This window comes from Chlorocebus sabaeus, chromosome 6, assembly GCF_047675955.1.
Source record: "Chlorocebus sabaeus isolate Y175 chromosome 6, mChlSab1.0.hap1, whole genome shotgun sequence".
NCBI lineage: Eukaryota > Metazoa > Chordata > Mammalia > Primates > Cercopithecidae > Chlorocebus > Chlorocebus sabaeus.
The window spans coordinates 61,065,082-61,086,230 of NC_132909.1; the positions used below are offsets into that span (position 1 = coordinate 61,065,082).

A 21,149-nucleotide genomic window follows, 5' to 3' on the forward strand; every position below is an offset into this window, starting at 1 on the left:
ACCGCCCCCCGTGCGCTGATTGGCGCTGCCGGAGAGGGGCGGGGCCTGGCGCCGCGGCTGCGCAGCACGGGGCCCCGCGCGGGCGGGTGGGCGGAGCGGGCCCCCCGAGCGGGGGCTGGCGAGCGCGGGGAGGGGGCTGAGAGGGCGGCAAAGCCGGCGCGCGCCCGGCTGGGGGCGGAGGGCGGGGGCCCGCGGGCCGGAACAGCCGCGGCAAGTGGCGGCGGCGGCAGCGGCAGCGGAGGCAGCTGAGGCGGCGGCAGCGAGCGGGGGTCCGGGCGGCGGCGGCGGGCCCGGCGGCGGGCCGAGGAGCCGGGCGCAATGGAGCGGAAGAGGTGGGAGTGCCCGGCGCTCCCGCAGGGCTGGGAGAGGGAAGAAGTGCCCAGAAGGTCGGGGCTGTCGGCCGGCCACAGGGATGTCTTTTACTATAGGTGAATGAGCGCGCCGGCCGCGCAGGGCCTCAACGGGCGCCTCCCAGCGGCCTCTGCGGCGGCCTCGGCGCCCCTGCCCCGGGCTGCGGCCCGGGCCCCGCGCGTGCGTCGTGCGTGCGTGCGTGCGTCTTGCGTGCGTGTCCGCCCGGCGCGCGGAGGCCCAGTGCGCGTGCGCTGGTTGTTGGGCCGCATGGCTTTCGGCCGGCCGTTTGGGGACTGGCTGCCGAGCAGCGACTGTGGCCTTTGTTCGTGCGCGCTGGGCCAGGGGCGCCTGGCGACGGCCAGACGCTGCCGGGAGGCAGGGGTGGGGGGTGGGCTGTTCCTTTGGTTTCCGTGAGACGCAGGGGGTGCCTTCTTGGGGCGCTGCTGGGGTGGCGCGGAGCCCGAGGGGGTGGCCAGGCGGGGTTTCGGGGAGCAGGGCTCATGGGGGGATCGGGGAGAGCGTGCGTGAAAATGCGGGTTCTTGGGCTCAACCCAGTCCTGGGAATAAGCGCCTCAGGGTGACTGGTCTCCCTCGCAGCGTTGCTTTTTTCGAAGGTATTCCACCTCCTCCCCCACACTCCTTCCGAGGACCTCGTGGGTCGTGGCCCCCCTCAGGGTGGAGACCTGAGGCTTGCGACTTTCCGAGCCGACCTAACGGTAGTCTTTGCGTAGATATTGGTGGTGGTCGAAGGCTTTCAGAGACCCCCCACTCCCCAAATTGGAACAGGCGCTGCTCAGAAAGGTCGCAGGGAACCCCCTCCGTGGAACAAAGACTTAGTTGCCTGCTGCAGCCAATACCCAGTCAGTCGGCCACCTGCTGTTTGTCTTCCTTTTTTTTTTTTCCCCCTGGCTGGGGAAAGATACTTTTGATTCTGGGCCAGCTTTGATTGCGCCCTCCCCTTGGTTCACTGTCCCGCGGCCCCTGCAGGTCCCCCATGAGGGGAAAGAGGACGCCTGCCATGTGCCGAGCACCTGGGTAAAGGGTGGTGTGCGGTCGGCCCCCCTTTTTCCCACAGCTCGGGGTCGTGGGCCGGAGACCGCCCAGGTGAGGGCGAGTGGTTTCCACGAGCCAAGGAGGGGCAGAACCAGCGCTCCGTCCACTGTGCACTTCAGTCCCCTGTGGTTCCTGACTGTCCCAGTTTGGGGAGATAAAGTGAGAAAAGTGAGCAGGGAAACGATGGCTGTGATCAGAAGCAGTGTGTGGGGCCTCGTTCTGCAGGAGGAGCTCGGGGACTGGTTCCTGGAAAGTTGGAGGACAGCAACAGAGAGGGGAAACTTGGTCCCCAAATGTGTACCCTTATGAGCTGGAACCCTGTAATTGCAGGCGTTGGCATAGTGGGACTGCAATCCCTGTCTCGGACAGGGTCATGCATCCCCCTTTGGTACTCGCCCCCTTCGTTGGCTCTCTGGCTCTAGAAAGCCTGAAGCCCTGTTTTCTGTCCTCTGTCAGTAGGAGGCCGGGCCTGCCGGCATGCTCCCTCCAAGCACATTTCTGGCTTTCCCTCTCCCAAAGGCTGCCCTAGAGTCCACAGCAGGTCTGTGTCAGCCCCTTGGCAAAAACAAGCCTCCCCAGCACCAGGCGCTGCCTGGATCCCGACCATTCAGCCAGGAGTGAGGCCGGGCCCTCCTGCTTACAGGTGACAGCCAGGACACCAGCCACTTTCCATGACAGCCGTGGGTACACGTCCTGAGATCTGCGGTGACACATGCTAAAATCTGGGAGGGCAGATGCGGGGCCTAAGACTGGGGTCAGGGAGGGGGCCTCTCTGAGGACATCATATTGAGTGACAGGGAGAGGCGTCCAGGCAGCAGGAACCCCCTAAGAGGTGGCTGCAGCTTGGGAGCTGGGATGAAGGCCAGCTTGTGCGGAGTGCCCTGAGGCTGTCTTGACCCCAGCCCTCTCATTCCCACCTTGGGCCCTGGCCCTGAGCATGAGGGTCTAGCAGTGGAGAAAAGCGGCGAAAAGCTCTCTAAACAGGCTGGGGAGATTTCAGGTGTCTCTGCAGAGGGTGACGCCAGACTCAGCCCAGAGCCGCCCTCTGCAGGTCTGGGGCCTCCTCAGCCCAGGCTTTTATCTGAGGCTGCAGGCTTCCAGGCTGCGTTCTCTGTTGGGGGTACCTGGGATAGTTCAGGCCGTGATGCCCACCTTTTTCTATATGTGTGGTTTTATCAAGGCTGTTCTTTGTTCATTGAATAAAATCTCAGGGACATCTTTCTGTGTCAATAGACAGGCATAACCTTTATTAAAAATTGAGATATAATTCACATTCCACAAAAGCTAGTTTTCTTTTTCTTTGTGACAGGGTCTCACCCAGGCTGGGGTGCAGTGGTACAATCATGGCTTATGCATTCTCGACCTCCCAGGCTTAGGTGACCCTCTCAGCTCAGCCTCCCAAGTAGCGGGAATTACAGGCACAAGCCGCCATGCCTGGCTTATTTTTATAGAGATGGGGTTTCACTATGTTGCCTAGACTAGACTGGTCTCGAATTCCTGTACTCAAGCAATTAACCTGCTTCAGCCTCCCAAAGTGCTGGGATTACAGGCATGAGCCACTGCCTGGCCAAAGCTACTTTTTAAAAATGTACAATTCAGTGGGTGGGTTTTTTTGTTTTTTGTTTTTTGAGACGGAGTTTAACTCTTCGCCAAGGCCACAGTGCAATGGCGCGATCTCAGCTCACTACAACCTCTGCCTCCTGGGTTCAAGCGATTCTCCTGCCTCAGCCTCCCGAGTAGCTGGGACTACAGGCACCCACCACCATGCCCGGCTAAGTTTTGTATTTTTAGTAGAGAAGGGGTTTCGTCATGTTGGCCAGCCTGGTCTCGAACTCCTGACCTCAACTCCTGACCCCAGCACCTCAGACTCCCAAAGTGCTGGGATTAGAGGCGTGAGTCACCACACCTGGCCACCAGTGGTTTTTAGTACATTCACAAAACTGCAACCATCACCACTGTGTAATTCCAGAACATTCTCATCACCCCGAAAAGCGGCTCTGTCCTCGTTAGCAGTCACTCCCCACTTCTTCCTCCCCCAGCCCCTGGTTACCACAAACCCCCTCTATCTTGCATTTGTATTTATTTATTTATTTATTTATTTATTTAGAGACAGGGTCTTGTTCTGTCACCCAGGCTGCTTCCGGGGTAGCTGGGACTACAGGCATGTGCCACCATGCCCAGCTAATTTTTTATTTTCAGTTTTTAATTTTTATTTATTTATTTTGAGAGGTAGTCTCACTCTGTCACCCAGGCTGGAGTGCAGTGGCACAATCTCGGCAGACTGCAACCTCCGCCTCCTGGGTTCAAGTGATTCTCCTGCCTCAGCCTCCCAAGTAGCTGGGATTTCAGGCCCCCGCCACCACCCCCAGCTAATTTTTGCATTTTTAATAGAGACGGGGTTTCACCTGTTGGCAAGGCTGGTCTCGAACTCCTGACCTCAGGTGATCGTCCCACCTCGGCCTCCCAAAGTGCTGGGATTACACCACCCTCTTTTTGTTTTTTGTTTTTTTTGAGACGGAGTGTTGCCCTGTCACCCAGGCTGGAGTGCAATGGTGCAATCTCGGCTCACTGTAACCTCCACCTCCCAAGTTCAAGCAATTCTCCTGCCTCAGCCTCCCAACTAGCTGGGATTACGGGCATGTGCCACCACACCTGGCTAATTTTGTATTTTTAGTAGAGATGGGGTTTCACCATGTTGATCAGGCTGGTCTCGAACTCCTGACCTTAGGTGTGAGCAACTGCATTTATTCTTTTTGAGAGGGTATTATTGAGATACAGTTTATGTACCATACAATACACTCATTTAAAGTGCACGAGTCAATGGTTTTTTAGCATATTCACATATTTACGGGTATGTGCAGCTATCCTCAGATTCAATTTTAGAATTTCCATCACTCCAGAAAGAACCCCAGACCCATTTGCCACTGCTTGTGCGCCCACCCCCACTCCTAACAACCAGTCTGTGATCTGTCTGTTGTTCGCCTTGTTTTTTTTTTTTTTTTTTTGGAGACAGAGTCTTGCTCTGTCGCCCAGGCTGGAGTGCAGTGGCATGATCTCAGCTCACTGCAACCTCCGCCTCCTGGGTTCAAACCAATCCTGCCTCAGCCTCCCGAGTAGCTGGGATACAGGCGCGCGCCACCGTGCCCAGCTAATTTTTTATATTTTAGTAGAGACGGGTTTCACCGTGTTGCCCAGGCTGGTCTCAAACTCCTGAGCTCGGGCAATGCACCCCTCTCGGCCTCACAAAGTGCTGGGATTACAGGCGTGAGCCACCGCACCCAGCCTTGTTTGTCTTCATCTTAAAAGGCAGAACAGCCTCTCTTTGGGGTGACTGGAGGCAAAGAGCTGCTGGGCATGTTTTGTGGGGTCTCTTCTTGTGGCTTCATGAAGCCTGAGTCTGAGCCTCTGGTCTCTCGGTTTCTTTCCACTGCCCTGGGCAAACCACCTTCGGTTTAACATCAGCCAGCCCGGAGAGTAATTACAAGAGTAAATCTCAAAAGTAAATCTCCGGGAGGAGTCCTCAGTGGTTTCAGACCCCCAGGCACTTGTCCTCGTGCCCTCCTTGCGGCGCCCTGTCTTAGTGGACATGCTGGAGCCCGTCTGTGTCCTTGTGGACCATGGAATTTGCCCAGGGTTGGGTTGGGGGGGGCTGGGTGGAGAGAAATAAAACTTCCCGTGGTCTGTGTATCAGCTCAGTACGTAGATCCTGGATAGAGGCGATTGAGCTAAGCATGGGACCGAGCATTTCTGTGCAGTGCCTGCAGAATTGAGTTTCCTTCTGGCTACAGGAGATTTTTTTTTTGAAACGGAGTCTTGCTCTGCCGCCCAGGCTGGAGTGCAGTGGCGCGATCTCGGCTCACTGCAAGCTCTGCCTCCCGGGTTCACGCCATTCTCCTGCCTCAGCCTCCCGAGTAGCTGGGACTACAGGCGCCGCCACCTCGCCCGGCTAGTTTTTTGTATTTTTTAATAGAGATGGGGTTTCACCATGTTAGCCAGGATGGTCTCGATCTCCTGACCTTGTGATCCGCCCGTCTCAGCCTCCCAAAGTGCTGGGATTACAGGCTTGAGCCACCGCGCCCGGCTACAGGAGATTCTTTGGAGCTGTCTCAGTTGTCTGGCATCTGGCGTCTGCCATGGGCCAGGACATCTGGGGCAGGGGCAGGAGAGGACAGGAGGAGCCTGCCCTAGAGGATTAGGAAACCAGCAAAGCAGGGCTACCTACCAATCTCTGGCTGAAGCGTTATTAATAAAAGTGACTGTTGACTGAGTTTATAGATACAGTATGTTTGAGGTACCTGGCCTAGTAAGCACCATACAAGTGCTATTATTTCTAAATGATTTTATCGAGATAAAAGAAACCAGCCAGGCATAGTGGCTCCTACCTGTAATCCCTTTGGAGGTCAAGGCAGGAGGATCTCTTGAGATCGTAAGTTGGAGACCAACCTGGGCAACATAGACCCCATCTATGCAAAAAATTTAAAAATTAGCTGGGCATGGTGGCGCACACTTGTGTAGTCCTAGCTACTCAGGAGTTCGAGGCTGCAGTGTGCTGTGATCACACCACTGCACTCCAGCCTGGGCAACAAAAGGAGACCCTGGCTCTAAAAGTAAAAATGAAAAACAAAGAAATGAAGCGGCAGGGCATGATGACTCACACCTGTAATCCCAAAGCTTTGGGAGGGAAGGTGGGAGGACTGCTTGAGCTCCGGAGTTCCAGACCAGCCTGGACAACATGGCGAGACCCCATCTGTATAAAAAAAATACGAAAATTAGGCTGGGCACCGTGACTCACACCTGTAATCCCAGCACTTTGGGAGACCAAGGCAGGCGGATCACGTGAGGTCAGGCATTCGTGACCAGCCTGACCAACATGGTGAAACCTGGTCTCTACTAAAAATATAAAAATTAGCCAAGTGTGGTGGCGGCACCTGTACACCCAGCTACTCAGGAGGCTCAGGCAGGAGAATCACTTGAACCTGGAGGTGGAGGTTGCAGAGAGCCAAGATTGAGCCACTTCACTCTAGCCTGGGCGACAGAGTGAGACTCCATCTCAAAAGAAAAAAAAAAAGAAGTTAGCCAGGCGTGGTGGCTTGTGCTTGTCATCCCAGCTACTTGGGAGACTAAGGTGGAAGGATCACCCTAGCCCAGGAGTTCAAGGTTGCATTGAGCTGTGATTGAGCCACTGCATTCCGGCCTGGGTGACAGTGAGACCCTATCTCCAAAAGGAAAGAAAGAAACAAAGTCGCATCCATATCAGCAGTCACTCCACATCCCTCACCCCAGCCTCTGGCACTATGCGTCCTCTTGCTGTCTCCAAATTATCCTGTTCTAGACATTTCATAGAAATGGGGTCACACATTGGCCGGGCGTGGTGGCTCAAGCCTGTAATCCCAGCACTTTGGGAGGCCGAGACAGGCGGATCACAAGGTCAGGAGATTGAGCCCATCCTGGCTAACACGGTGAAACCCCGTCTCTACTAAAAAAATACAAAAAACCAGCCGGGTGTGGTGGCGGGCGCCTGTAGTCCCAGCTACTCGGGAGGCTGAGGCAGGAGAATGGCGTAAACCCTGGAGGTGGAGCTTGCAGTGAGCTGAGATCCGGCCACTGCACTCCAGCCTGGGCGACAGAGCAAGACTCCGTCTCAGAAAAAAAAAAGAAATGGGGTCACATACTGTGTGGCCTTTTGTGTCTGGCGTCTCTGAGTGTGCTGTACTCAAGGTGCATCCACGCTGTGGCCTGTGTCAGAGCCTCGCTGCTTTTCATGGCTGAGTCTTGTCCCATTGTGTGGCTGGGCCATGGTGTGTTTGTCCGTTCATCCATGGAAGGCATCTGGGCTGCTGCCACCTCCTGGCTCCTGTGGTGGGGCTCCTGGGGACACCCGCGTAGAAGCGATGGTGTGGATGTGTGCTCATTTCTCAGGCAGATACCTAAGAATGTCATGTCTGGGTCATCAGGAAACTCGGTGAGGAGGTGCCAGGCTTTTCCAACATGGCTGTTCCTGATGGCGATGTGCTGGGTTGGGTGCTTGTCATCCTGTAGTGTGACCACATGTGACACACAGGGCAACCCATAGGTGGGTGTCCTTAGGTCCTGGAGAGGATGAGTTGCCGGCGCTTGTCTGTGGCAGGCTGAGAGCAGAGCCCCGTGTCTGAGAGCAGGTCTGTTTACCTGGCTGCCTTGTTGTGAGCTCCCCGGTCCGGTTATACCCAAGCAGCTGTTGGGGCCTGGCCCCAGACCTTAGAATGAGACCCCTTCCCAGCCTGGCCCTGCCGCTGTAACTCCAAGGGGGAAGGAGATTGCTTTTAGGGCTGTCCCTCACATACCTGTTCTCCGTGGGGTCTTTTCTGAAGAATGTGACCTAAATTCCATTTCTGGAATGTTCTGGAAATGTGAACCATCCTCCCAGAGCCGGGGCTCATCCTCCTGTAGGTAATAGCGTTTGTACCCGAGCTCAGTGTCTGCTGTGCCTGATGCTGCCAGGGCCTAGGGCAGAGGGGACCAGAGTTAGGGGTCTGGGGCAAGGATCCAATGTGGAGGCTGGGTCTGGGGCTGGCGCCCAGATGTGGGGGCCAGTTTTGGGGTACTGGGGTCTGCGATGAAGGTCTAGGGTCACACCAGGGTTGGGGTCTGGGCCTGGGGCTAGGGCCTAGGTTTGGGGTCACGGCCGGGTTGAGGTCTGGGGCTGGGGTCACGGCCTGAAGCTGGGGCTGGGACTGGGTTTGGGTCTGGGGCCAAGGCCTGGGTTTGGGGTCCGGGGTCCGGCCGGGGCACCGACCGTCCCGCCTCCCTGCAGCCCGAGCGGGAAGAAGTTCCGCAGCAAGCCGCAGCTGGCCCGCTACCTGGGCGGCTCCATGGACCTGAGCACCTTCGACTTCCGCACGGGCAAGATGCTGATGAGCAAGATGAACAAGAGTCGCCAGCGCGTGCGCTACGACTCCTCCAACCAGGTCAAGGTGAGTGGTGGCGCCACGCGGGTGACGTCGGCACGGGGCGTTCTAGGCGGGGACGCGGCCATGACGTGACCTGCGGGCGACGCAGCCCGGCGTCCAGAGCGCAGGAGGTCACAGCGGGCGGAGGGCGCAGAGCGCAGAGCGCAGGGCTCATGGCGAGGACACGGCCCGCGGCGGGGGCTCCAGAGCCGGCCGGGCCGACCCTGCGGGAGCGGCCTCCCCGGACCGTGGGGGTCCTGGAGGGCACGGGGGACGCGAGGGGCGCCGGCACGGCGAGGGGTCGCTCGGGCCCCGCACCCCTTGAGGCTCCGCGCCGCCGGGGCGCCCCCAGACCGGACCGCATCTCCTTCGTCCCGCAGGGCAAGCCCGACCTGAACACGGCGCTGCCCGTGCGCCAGACGGCATCCATCTTCAAGCAGCCAGTGACCAAGATTACCAACCACCCCAGCAACAAGGTCAAGAGTGACCCACAGAAGGCGGTGGACCAGCCGCGACAGGTGAGCTCAACGCATAGCGACCCCAGCCTTCCCGGCCAGCTTGTTCACTGTAGTGGGTGGACGTTTGGAATAAGATCGTACGTGGAGCGGATGGATTGAGCGCAAGAGTTCCAGGCTAGCCCGGGCTACATGACAAAGCAAAAAAAAAGTGAAAAAATTAGCTGGATGTGGTGGCGGGCGCCTGTGGTCCCAGCGTCTTGGGAGGCTGAGGTGGGAGGATTGCTTGAGCCCAGGAGGCACACCACTGCACTCCAGCCTGAGGGACAGAGCAAGACCCGGTCCTGCGGTCCCCTCTTGGAATGTGCGGGGCATTGGTTTCAGGACACACCCCACCCTCAACCCCCAGATACCAAAATCCGGGGATGTTGAGGCCCGTCATAGAAAATGGTCCAGGATGGCCTTGCGCAGTGACTCAGGCCTGTAATTCCAGCACTTTGGGAAGCCGAGGCAGGTGGATCACCTGAGGTCAGGAGTTCGAGACCAGGCTGACCCAACATGGTGAAACCCGGTCTCTACTAAAAATACAAAAATTACCTGGGCGTGGTGGTAGGCGCCTATAATCCCAGCTACACGGGAGGCTGAGGCAGGAGAATCATTTGAACCCGGGAGGTGAAGGTTGCAGTGAGCCAAAATCCTGCCGCTGCACTCGAGTCTGGGCGACAGAGCGAGATCCTGTCTCTCAAATAAAACAAAAATATTTTTTAAAAAATAGAAATGGTTTAATGTTTGCACATTACCTACAGGTATTTTCTAGATTCCTCATGAGGTGTAGATGCGTGTGACACTCCTTGTTGTGTGTGTTTTATTCCTTTTGTTTACTTTTTCATTTTTGAGACAGGGTCTCTGTATGTTGCCCAGGCTGGTCTCAAGCTCCTGGCCTCAAGTGATCCTCCCACCTTGGCCTCCAAAACTGTGGGGGTTACAGGTGTGAGCCACCTCACCTGGCCAGTTGTATTATTTTTGTCTTTTTTTCCCCCCAAATATTTTCCGTCTGCAGCTGGTTGGGTGTGTGGTTATGAACCCACAGATACAGGGGGCTGACTGCCCATATGTGACTGCATAACCTACTTCTTAAAAACCTGAGAACCGTGTGTATTTTCTTTTTGTTTTTTGTTTCTTTTTTTTTTTTTTTTTTTTTTTTTTTGGAGACAGAATCTCACTCTGTCACCCAGGCTGGAGTGCAGTGGCGGGATCTTAACTCACTACAACTTCTGCCTCCTGTTTTCAACCAGGTTCAAGTGATTCTTCCACCTCAGCCTCCCAAGTAGCTGGGATTTCAGGTACCTGTCACTACACGTGGCTAATTTTTTTTTTTTTTTGAGATGGAGTTCTGCTCTCGTTGTCCAGGCTAGAGTGCAATGGTGCGGTCTCAGCTCACTGCAACCTCCACTTCCCGGGTTCAAGTGATTCTCCTGCCTCAGCCTGCCATATAGCTGGGATTACAGGCACCCGTCTCCACACCCGACCTTTTTTTGCATTTTTAGTAGATAAGGGGTTTCACCATGTTGATCAGGCTGGTCTCAAACTCCTGACCTCAGGTGATCCGCCCACCTCGGCCTCCTAAAGTGCTGAGATTGCAGGCGCAAGCCACCCCATGTGTATTTTTATTCTTATTTACAAACGTCCACTGGATCCCTGGCTGCAGAAAACCTGGGCAGGGGCTGGGGACCCAAGGCCCTGGGAGGGGAGAGGCCCCGTGGTGACCCACACGGGGCAAGGAGGCCAGGTGGGCTGCCCTTGAGGTTCACATCTGTGTCTGGGCAGCTCTTCTGGGAGAAGAAGCTGAGCGGCCTGAACGCCTTCGACATTGCTGAGGAGCTGGTCAAGACCATGGACCTCCCCAAGGGCCTGCAGGGTGAGCGGGCGCCTGAGGGAAGGCGGAAGGGGACGTGCGGGGTGGGGTGGAGGCGCTGCGGGTGCCCTCATCTCCTAGCAGGGTGGATGGCTGTTCCTGCTGCGGGTGCTTAGAGCAAATCTGCCTGTGGCTGGGGCGGGAGGCGGAGACCCAGTGGGCTTGGGGATGGGTAAGGGCGCTTGGGCTGGGCCCTTCATTCTTGACCTTGGAGACCCTGCGGGTGGGGCTTTGTGCCTTCCAGGTGTGGCGCAGGCCCAGGGCTGTTTTCACCTGCAGGACGTGCAGTTTTGCCATGGGGATCCTAAAAACAAACAAGGACATCTGACTTGGCTCCTGCACCCTCCGAGCACAAAGAATGCAGCTCTTGCATGGTTTTGTTGGTGGTTTTTTGAGACAGGGTCGCTGGGTACAGTGGCTCACGCCTATAATCCCAGCACTTTGAGGGGCTGAGGCAGGAGGATCACTTGATCTCAGAAGTTCAAGACCAGCTTGGGCAACATAGACCCCATCTCTACATCTCTACGGAAAATACAGAGCAAGACCCTGTCTCAGAAAACAAAAGGCAGCCTTTTCACGGCCTAAGCTGAAATACAGCGGCGCCATGACTACTCGCGGCAGCCTCCACCTCTCGGGCTCAAGTGGTTCTCTCAGCTCAGCCTCCTGAGTAGCTGGGACCACAGGCATGCAGCGTGACACCTGGCTAATTTTTTAGTTCTTTTGTAGAGACAGGAGTCTCACTATGTTGTCCAGGCTGGTCTCAAACTCCTAAGCTCAATCAGTCCTCCCACCTCACCCTCCCAAGATGCTGGGATTACAGGCGGGAGAGGCCGCACCTGGCCTAGCTTGCTTGTTTTCTGTTATGAATGTAATAACACAAGCAGGAGAGGGAATTTAGAAATGGAACCCGAGTCACGGGGAGAAAGCGGCAGCTCCCATTCTTGGGGCATTTCCGTGGCCTCTCCAGCTCTCCAGGCCACAGCTGCCCCGTGGTGACCTCTCCACTTGTGGCTGTTTGTCCACTGCCTGGCAGGGGTGGGACCTGGCTGCACAGATGAGACGCTGCTGTCAGCCATCGCCAGCGCCCTGCACACTAGCACCATGCCCATCACGGGACAGCTTTCGGCCGCCGTGGAGAAGAACCCTGGTGTGTGGCTCAACACCACGCAGCCCCTGTGCAAAGCCTTCATGGTGACCGACGAGGACATCAGGTAGCTCCTCGGCCTGGTCCCCTGCTCCTCCGCCCTGTCTCTTGGGGGCATGGGGACCCTGAGTGTCCCCGTGTGCCTGCGTGTTTCCCGTCTCCCCACAACGCTGCTGGGGTTTTGAAACAGAAATAGACGGGGCAAGGGTACCCATCGTCGGACCAGTATGAACTGTTTCACCCGCGTTCTGGGTTCAGGGCGAGCCAGGCACCCCTTGAAAAAATGTTTTTGAAAAGAGTATGGTCCTTTGAGCCCGTGAGAACTGACTGTGCTGGGTGCTGGGCTCCACGTTGGGCCCTGGAGATGGAGGGACAGGGCAGGCCAGGGCTCTCTGCCTTCAGGGAGATGGCGCAGGGCGCCTGCTGAGGGGCAGTTCCAGCGCGCAGAGCCTGGGAACGAACGGCAGGGAGCACGGCCGCTGCAGAAACAGGCAGCAGTCAGGGGAGGCTGAGCAGCCCAAGGGTGAGGGACCCTCCTGCAGGGCCTCAGCCGAACCCACGTCCCACGTGCAGGGTGGATGCAAGGCCCCCCGGTGACGGAGGCGCCTGCAGAAATCTCTGGAAGTGCTGGAGAGAAGATGGGGCTTTTCATGTTCAATGCAGCACATGGCTTAGGTCAGGAAGGAAAGGAAACTCTTGAGGGTTCCAGAAACAAGGAACTGAAGCCTGTAGCAGCCAGGGAGGCGCTGGGGCATGTGGGCTTCCTGTGGCAGCAGCCAGGGGTCAAAGGCCCCTGGGCACAAGAAGAAGAGACCCTGTGCCCCCACGCAGGGTGAAGACATGGACCTAAGATGCCACCCCCGCAAGCACACAGACTGGGTGCCAAGGGTTCCGTCCTGAGCGGCTGCGGCATCTTCCTCCGGCCGTAGTGCTTTTGGGCCCCCTCATTTGTGTTTGAGGTCCATTTACACTCTCCACATGCCCAGCGAACTCCCCGAAATGAAGATGGTGGAATAGGAAGAATTGACAACATAAGAAAAGAACAAGACTGAGAAATAGCAGGCAGATCATTAAAAGCCCTGCAAAACTTGCAGAAATAAGGCTGGGCACAGTGGCTCACACCTGTAATCCCAGCACTTTGGGAGGCCGAGGCAGGAGGATCACCTGAGGTCGGGAGTTCAAGACCAGCCTGGCCAACATGGTGAAGCCTCATCGCTATTAAAAAATATAATAAAATAATTAGCTGGGTGTGTTGGCATGCGCCTGTAGTCCCAGCTACTCAGGAGGCTGAGGCAGGAAAATCACTTGAATCCGGGAGGCGGAGGTTTCAGTGAGTTGAGATCCTGCCACTGCACTTCAGCCTGGGTCACAGAGTTAAAAAAATAAAGAACTCATAGAAATAGAAAAAGGCATTGAAATGAGGAACTGGGTGGTGGGTTCAGCAGGAGGTGGGTTCTGTCTGGTGGCTGCAGTGGAGTAGGTGAGCCCGGGTGTTCCGGGTGGTGGGGACAGTGAGAGGGAGCAGCTCAGGTCTGCAGGAGCCATTGGAGAGACCCCGGGGGCAGGGGGTGGCTGAGCCTTGGCCACAAACACAATCAGCCTCACCTGGGAGTGAAAGCGGAACAGAGACAAGGAGGGGCTCTGGGCAGCGGGAGAGGGAGGCAGGCGAAAGCACATGCTGCGGCCCAGGAGTCGGCAGGCAGAGGAGCGGCCACCCTGGAGTGCCTGGCATCAGCTTGTAGTCCCCAAGGATGAGGCCCCCAGTCCCTGGTGGTGGGTTGAGACGTGGGTGTGGATTCTTTTTCTCAGGCCCCTGAGCCATGGTAAGGGAACGCACGCTGGCGCATAGCGGGCAGTGGAAAGGTGACCCCGGGCCTGCGAGCCGGCGGGGGGTGCTGCGGGCTGATGGTAGCTGATTTTGGTGAGGCTTTTTTTTTTTTTTAGCAGAGTCTCCCTCTGTTGCCCAGGCTGGAGTGCAGTGGCGCGATCCCAGCTCACTGCAACCTCCACCTCCCGGGTTCAAGTGATTCTCCTGCCTCAGCCTCCCAAGTAGCTGGGATTATAGGCACCCGCCACCATACCTGGCTCATTTTTGTATTTTTGGTAGAGATGGGGTTTCATCGTGTTGGTCAGGCTGGTCTGGAACGCCTGACCTCAAGTGATCCACCCAAAGTGCTGGGATTACAGGCGTGAGCTTCTACCCAGCCTGGTGAGGGTTTTCCTGCCCCACTCAGTGCCTGTCAAGGGACAGGAGCAAGGGTTTCCGCAGCTGAGCACGGGGGAGTCTCAGGGCCAGGTCTGGGGGCTGAGGGGTAGGGCCGCTCCCTGGGTCTCAGCAGAGGTGGCAGGTGGGCCATCTGGGTGGGTGGCAGATGCTGGTGATGGGCAGCGGCAGCCAGTTGTTGTGTGCATGGATTGTGAAGGGAGGGGCGGCACGGGCTAGGGCTGGTCCTGGGGATGCCTGTGGATCCCTCCGGCCTCCCCTCCCAGCCGAGGTCCCCACGTTCGTCCTGTGTCCATGTCCTGCTGGCCGCTCACCTGGGCGTAACGCAAGGTCCCTCTGTCCCCAGGAAGCAGGAGGAGCTGGTGCAGCAGGTGCGGAAGCGGCTGGAGGAGGCGCTGATGGCCGACATGCTGGCGCACGTGGAGGAGCTGGCCCGTGACGGCGAGGCGCCGCTGGACAAGGCCTGCACCGAGGACGATGATGAGGAGGACGAGGAGGAGGAGGAGGAGGAGCCCGACCCAGACCCAGAGATGGAGCACGTCTAGGGCAGGTGCTGCGGGGCCATGGGGGCTCCCTGGAGTCGGGTCCTGGCAGTGGGCACTGCCTGATGAACACAGATGTGGTCGGGATGGCGGGTGCCATCTCCCCAGAAGAGCCCAGGCATCCCCGTCCCGTGGAGTCGCTAAAGCCAGCCCTCCCTGTCCTTTCCAGAGGCCCTGCCGAGAGCCCGTGCTGCCTGCTGGAGCCGCCTGCAGACGCGGCCCTCGGCCCCACATGAACCAGGCTCGGCGGCTGAGCCCAGCCCTGGAGACACCCGGGAGGAAGGCCGTGCTCCTGGCTCCCTCCTCAGCCTGTGCCCACTTCCCGGGGCCTCAGGGCACACAGCTGGGGCTGCCCCCACCCGAAAGACCCTCCACGCTCGTCCGCTAAAGGGTCTGGCTTCGGGAAGTGCCGGGTGCTCCTGGGCCCCACCTGGCTCCCTATGACCTCGGGGCTTGAGGCCAGCTCCTCCCCACACCCGCTGCCCCATCTCCTTGAGACTGGAGAGCAGCCAGTAGGTGCCCGGCAGCTCGGCACCAAGGAGCGCTGACAGCTGGGAGGGTTTCTCGGTCTGAAGGCGTATTTTTGAAACCCACAGCACCCACTGCGCAGCGTGAGGACGGGACTCTGGTCCGCTGTCGGGGGCGTGCAGGATGGCGCCACCCTCTGCCCTGCCATGCGACTGGTGGTGCCACAGACCCTCACCGTGCCTGAGTGGCACACCCAGGAGGCCAGTCTCCTTCAGTAAATCTAACACAGTCGAGGCGCATCACCGGGTGGCCTTCCCTGTGTGCTGACGCCAGCCTTCGTTCCGAAAACCAAACCCCAGCTGCTGCCAGTCGGTGCTCGGTCGCCTGGGGCTGCCAGAATGTTCCACTGCCAGCCGGCGCCCCTGCCTCGGTTTCCTTTCTGTTTAGTGGGGACACAGGCACCCAGCTTTGGGGTGGTGCTGACGCTCCCAGGGGTGCCAGGAGCCACTGGGACAGGGCGAGGCTCCCAGATGCCCCTTGAGGTGCCTGGCTCTCCAGGGAGCTTCTGGCCCAAGGCCGTCTGAAGGATCTGTTCCTTAAACCCCCCAGTGCCTTGGCGAGGGCAGGTTCCAGGCCACAGACGCTTTCCCTGAGTGGACTCTGTGCCAGTCCCTGGTGCCCTCCTGGCCCTGCTGCCCAGTGAGGGCTCCTACTGGTGGGTTCATTGGCCTGGGCCCAGCGAGCCCTCGCCTGCATTGACCTTAGGCCCATAGAGAGGGCCTGTCCCGGCGCTGCCCCCGCCAGGATCTGGTCACTGCCCCAGGGGACTGATGGGGCCTGACTGCGGGGGCTGTGGGAGCTGAGGAAGTGCCGCTCAGGAGCCGGGATCACCGCTCCACCGTCTGCCCTCCAAGGACACCCATGGGCGCGGTGGGCTGGCGGCTTCCTGCTGCTCCTTGTCAGAGTCAAAGCACAAATCCCTGGGACGGGCTCAAGGGCCGAGGCAGCCGAGGGAAGCTCCAGGTGGGGACCATGTCTTCTTGGGGTTGGTGCCCTCTGGCTGGGACCCTTTGCCGGCCCAGGATCCCCGGGTGCTGCAGTGGGGTGGCCTCCCCTCTGCCTGGTGGAGGGAGCTGTGGGCGTGGGGATGTGACTGAATAAAGCCACCGTGGGTGGATGTGCTTGGAGCCTAGACTTTGGTGCCCACGTTTGAGCTTCTGTCTTTGGTTGGGTGATGAAAGACTGAAGGCAGTGTGGGGACAGGGCCAGGAGGTCCCCCAACCTTGTGGACATTCACAACTCCAGGACATTCACAGAGTCAGGCTTGGGGGTGTTCAGAGAAGACCAGGCCAGCCTGGGCATCCATGGGCGAGGGCCGTGCCCCCTGAGGTGCCGCTGGCTTGGCCCAAGGATCGTGGGTCTTGGCCCTGCTGCCACAGTGAGGAAGATGGGCTGGAGCTCAGACCCAGCACCGCTCCTTCCAAAGGAAGGGAAGCAGGAGGGGCTGCCCGGGAGGGAGGGCTCCCCAGGCCCTCAGGTCCTGCACAGCCGCTGTAGGGAGGGGAGCTGTGCCCCGGCGCCCCTGGACTTCCACTCAGTAGCCACGGCCACTGGAAGCTGCTTTCTGGACCTGAAGGCTGCGAGGCCACCTTAGGGTCTGCGGGCGCCCGGAGACTCTCTGTCTCCCTCTTCCTGTCTCCCTCTGTCCCTCTCTCCTTTGGTCTATCTCTGTCTATCCCTGTGTCTCTGTCTCTGTCTCTTGCTGTCTCCGTCTCTTGCTGTCTCCCTCCGTCTCTCTTTGTTTCTTGCTCTCTCTCCCTCGGTCTCTGTCTCTGTCTCTTGCTCTCTTGCTCTCTCTCCCTTTCTGTCTCAGCCCAGCTTCCTGTCACTGACAGACCCTGATCAGTCCCTCTGATCCTGGGGTTCTGGCTGTGTCCTGGCCTTGGTCTGAGATGTGACAACCCCCACCCCTGCCACAGGGCCCTCCCCACCAGAAGCCCATCCAGACCCTGGGCTGTCGATGTTGCTGAAGCTTGAGAGTCCTTTCCTCTCTCCCTGAAACCTTGGGGATCCCCACAGGCCAAGGCAATACTGGCCATTGCGAGAGGTCGTGCCCAGTGAGAAGTGAGTTGTAGGAGGTGTGGGCACCCGGTGGGCCAGTCCAGTGCTCAGGACCTTGTCAGATTCCCTGCCCTGGAAGTCTCAGACCCCCAGGATGAACCCCTGGGCGCACTCAGGCCCCACACTCCAGCCCCAGAACCCAGACCTGGCACGGGGTGGGGAAGCCTGAGCTCCCAATGCTGGGGTCTGTCTGGGGGGCCAGGACGAGCCTGCCCTGTGCAGTGCCAGGCCCCACCCTCAAAGGCCACTTAGCTGTCCCCCAGCCCTGCCCATGTCTCAGCCCTAAGACCTTCTGGGACTTTCCTTTTTTTTTTTTTTTTTTTTTTTTTTTTTTTTTTTTTTTTTTGAGTTTTGCTGTTCTTTGTCTCTTGTTGCCCAGGCTGGAGTGCAGTGGTGTGATCTGGGCTCACTGCACCCTCCACCTCCTGGGTTCGAGCGTCAGCCTCCCGAGTAGCCGCCACGCCTGGCTAATTTTTGTATTTTTAGTAGAGACGGGGCTTCACCACGTTGGCCAGTCTGGTCTCGAACTCCTAACCTCAGGTGATCTGCCTGCCCCGGCTTCCCAAAGTGCCGGGATTACAGGCCTGAGCCACCACAGCAGCCCTTCTGGCACCTGTCAGTAGCAGCAAGAGCCTCACATGTCCCCCGCCTCCCCTGAGACCAAGCTCCCCAGACCTCCAGGGAGGAGAGGCCTCAGGACCCCCATGGCGAGGATGCACTTTCCAGCCCTCAGCTCGGCAACACGGACCACAGGGCTCCCGAGTCTCAGCAACACCAGCTCAGGGGCATCGTGCCTCTTCCGCCACACCCAGGGCCCGTGCCTTGCTGTCCCCGCAGCCCCCAAGCCCAGGCAGACAGAGACAGCCCTTCTGACCGCCTCACACACTCACCACCGCAAAGACCCCCGGGGACGCCCCTCGCCTGTGTGTGTCCCCCACGGCTGTCACAGAAAATCTCCAGAAGCCCGGAGGTGCCCATGGAAAACACCCCCAGCTTCGGGAATGCTCTTTGGGGCAGGGTCGTACCAGAGCAGGGCTCAGCTTTCCGGTGGTGGGTGGCTGGGCACTGCCTGTGAGATGCTGTCGCACTTGTTCCAGATTCAAGGGGCCCAGAAAGTATAAACAAGTCAAGTGCCCATCCAGGTATGAACGAACACAGCCTGGCCTGGCCACACCGTGGAGCAGGAGTCGGCCATGAACAGGAACCAGGCTCTGACACTGGCCACCGCATGGATGCTCCTGGAGGAGGCCACCCTCAGCGAGAGACACACAGACACCAACACGGCGTGCGATCCCATTTGTGTGAATGTCCAGGACAGGCCGATTCACAGACAGGAAGGGGACACGTGGGTGCCAGCAGCTGGGGATTATGGAGAGTGGGGGGAATGGCTAAAGGGCGCCCACAAAAGTTAATGATAACGTTCCACAATTTTTTTTTTTTTTTTTTTTTTTTTGAGATAGAGTCTCGCTCTTGTCACCCAGGCTGGTGTGCAATGGCGCCATCTCAGCTCACAGCAAGCTCCGCCTCCCAGGTTCAAGCGATTCTTCCGCCTCAGCCTCCCAAGTAGTTTGAGATTACAGGCATGTGCCGCCACGCCCAGTAGAGACGGAGTTGCACTATGTTGGCCAGGCTGGTCACGAACTCCTGACCTCAGGTGATCCGCCCATCTGGGCCTCCCAAACTGCTGGGATTACAGGCGTGAGCCACCGCGCCTCACCAGAATTGTGTAGTTTTTTTTTTTTTCCTCCTACTTCCTTTTTGGCACAGAGTTTCGCTCTTGTTGCCCAGGTTGGAGTGCAATGGCGTGATCTCGGCTCAGCGCAACGTCCTCCTGGGTTCAACAGATTCTCCAGCCTCAGCCTGCCGAGTAGCTGAGATTACAGGCGCCTGTCACCACGCCCAGCTAATCTTTGTACTTTTAGTAGAGACGGGGTTTCACCATGTTGGCCACAGGCAAAAGAATTTTGTTGAAGGCAAAAGAATTTTGTTGAAGGCAAATAATGTGAGACCACAAAACTGCCTTCCCTGCTCAGTTTTAATTTTCACAGTTTTAATTTTTAGCCGCCTCTGGTTACCAAAATAATGCACGCTCATGGCCGTTCATTTGAAGATGTTTCCAGTTAACGCGTGTGAAGTGGGTTTTTTGAGATGTAATTTACAAGCAATAAAATGCCCCTGTCTCTACTGTCCCGCCTTCCTTCCTTCTCCATCACAAGATTCTCCCAGCGTGTTTTCCTTTTTCTTTCTGAGTTTTGTTTTGTTTTTTAAGATGGGGTTTCACGCCGGGCGCGGTGGCTCAAGCCTGTAATCCCAGCACTTTGGGAGGCCGAGACGGGCGGATCACGAGGTCAGGAGATCGAGACCATCCTGGCTAACATGGTGAAACACCGTCTCTACTAAAATACAAAAAATTAGCCGGGCGCGGTGGCGGGCGCCTGTAGTCCCAGCTACTCGGGAGGCTGAGGCAGGAGAATGGCGCGAACCCGGGAGGCGGAGCTTGCAGTGAGCCGAGATGGTGCCACTGCACTCCAGCCTGGGCGACAGAGTGAAGACTCCGCCTCAAAAAAAAAAAAAAAAAAAAATTACAAAAAACTAGCCGGGGGGGTGGCGGGCGCCTGTAGTCCCAGCTACTCGGGAGGCTGAGGCAGGAGAATGGCGTAAACCCGGGAGGCGGAGCTTGCAGTGAGCTGAGATGCGGCCACTGCACTCCAGCTTGGGTGACAGAGCGAGACTCCGTCTCAAAAAAAAAAAAAAAAAAAGGTGGAGGTTTCACTCTTGTCGCCAGGCTGGAATTCAATAGTGCGATCTCGGCTCACTGCAACCTCTGCCTCCCTGGTTCAAGCAATTCTCCTGCCTCAGCCTCCTAAGTAGCTGGGATTACAGGTGTGCACCACCACGCCCATCTAATTTTTTGTATTCTTAGTAGAGATGGGATTTTGCCATGTTGGCCAGGCTAGTCTTGAACTCCTGACCTCAAGTGATCCACCGATCTGCCCGCCTTGGCCCCTCAAAGTGCTGGGATTACAGGCGTGAGCCACTGCACCTGGCCTTTTTTTTTTCTTTGTTTTGAAGCAGGATTTCACTCTGTTGCCTAACCTGGAGTGCAATGGCGTAATCTCAGCTCACTGCAACCTCTGCCTCCCGGGCTCAAGTAGTCCTCCCACTTTAGACTCCCAAGTAGCTGGGATCATAGGTGCGGGCCATTGGACCCGGCTAATTTTAAAATTTTTTTTTTTTTTTTTTTTTTTTTTTTTTTGAGACAGAGTCTCGCTGTGTCACCCAGGCTGGAGTGCAGTGGCGCGATCTCGGCTCACTGCAAGCTCCGCCTCCCGGGTTTTACGCCATTCTCCTGCCTCAGCCTCCGAGTAGCTGGGACTACAGGCGCCCGCCACCTCGCCCGGCTAGTTTTTTGTATTTTTAGTAGAGACGGGGTTTCACTGTGTTAGCCAGGATGGTCTCGATCTCCTGACCTCGTGATCCACCCGCCTCGGCCTCCCAAAGTGCTGGGATTACAGGCTTGAGCCACCGCGCCCGGCCAAAATTTTTTGTATAGGCTGGGCAAGGTGGGTCACGCTTGTAATCCTACCTCTTTGCAGGGCCTAGGCAGGTAGATCACTTGAGGTCAGAAGTTTGAGACCAGTGTGACCAACATGCACTAGAAAGCACGAAAATTAGCTGGGCATGGTGGTAGGTGCCTGTAGTCCCACCTACTTTGGAGGTTGAGGCAGGAGAATCCCTTGAGCCAGGGAGGAAGAGGTTGCAGTGAGTTGACATCGTGCCACTGCACTCCAGCCTGAACAAGAGTGAAGGGATTCTGTTTTCAAAACAATAATAATAATAAATAGGCCAGACACAGTGGCTCACGCCTGTAATCCCAACACTTTGGGAGCCCTAGGCAGGAGGATCACCTGAGGTCGGGAGTGTAAGACCAGCCTGACCAACGTGGA

The 21,149-nt window shown here is 57.6% G+C and overlaps 1 protein-coding gene across 2 annotated transcripts; it reads left to right on the forward strand.

Annotated features, from left to right (window-relative positions):
* Positions 1-201: 201 nt before the first annotated feature.
* MBD3 (methyl-CpG binding domain protein 3) lies at positions 202-16,275 on the forward strand. 2 transcript variants are annotated; one of them, XM_007994636.3, is made up of 7 exons: positions 207-428; positions 8,198-8,357; positions 8,714-8,851; positions 10,616-10,706; positions 11,737-11,914; positions 14,418-14,621; positions 14,783-16,275. In XM_007994636.3, the coding sequence occupies exons 1-6, from the start codon at positions 319-321 to the stop codon at positions 14,614-14,616; spliced, it is 876 nt and encodes a 291-aa protein (XP_007992827.1). In that variant the 5' UTR covers positions 207-318; the 3' UTR covers positions 14,617-14,621; positions 14,783-16,275. The 2 variants fall into 2 exon arrangements, with proteins under 2 accessions (XP_007992828.1, XP_007992827.1); XM_007994637.3 differs by having other exon boundaries at positions 202-332; positions 14,418-16,275.
* Positions 16,276-21,149: the final 4,874 nt, after the last annotated feature.

Bases quoted from the DNA above. Each gene is read 5' to 3' on its own strand.
- MBD3 (XM_007994636.3), top strand. From the start codon at position 319: ATGGAGCGGAAGAGGTGGGAGTGCCCGGCGCTCCCGCAGGGCTGGGAG. The intron at 429-8,197 runs GTGAATGAGCGC...GCCTCCCTGCAG, and splicing joins AGGGATGTCTTTTACTATAG to CCCGAGCGGGAAGAAGTTCC. The intron at 11,915-14,417 runs GTAGCTCCTCGG...CTCTGTCCCCAG, and splicing joins GTGACCGACGAGGACATCAG to GAAGCAGGAGGAGCTGGTGC.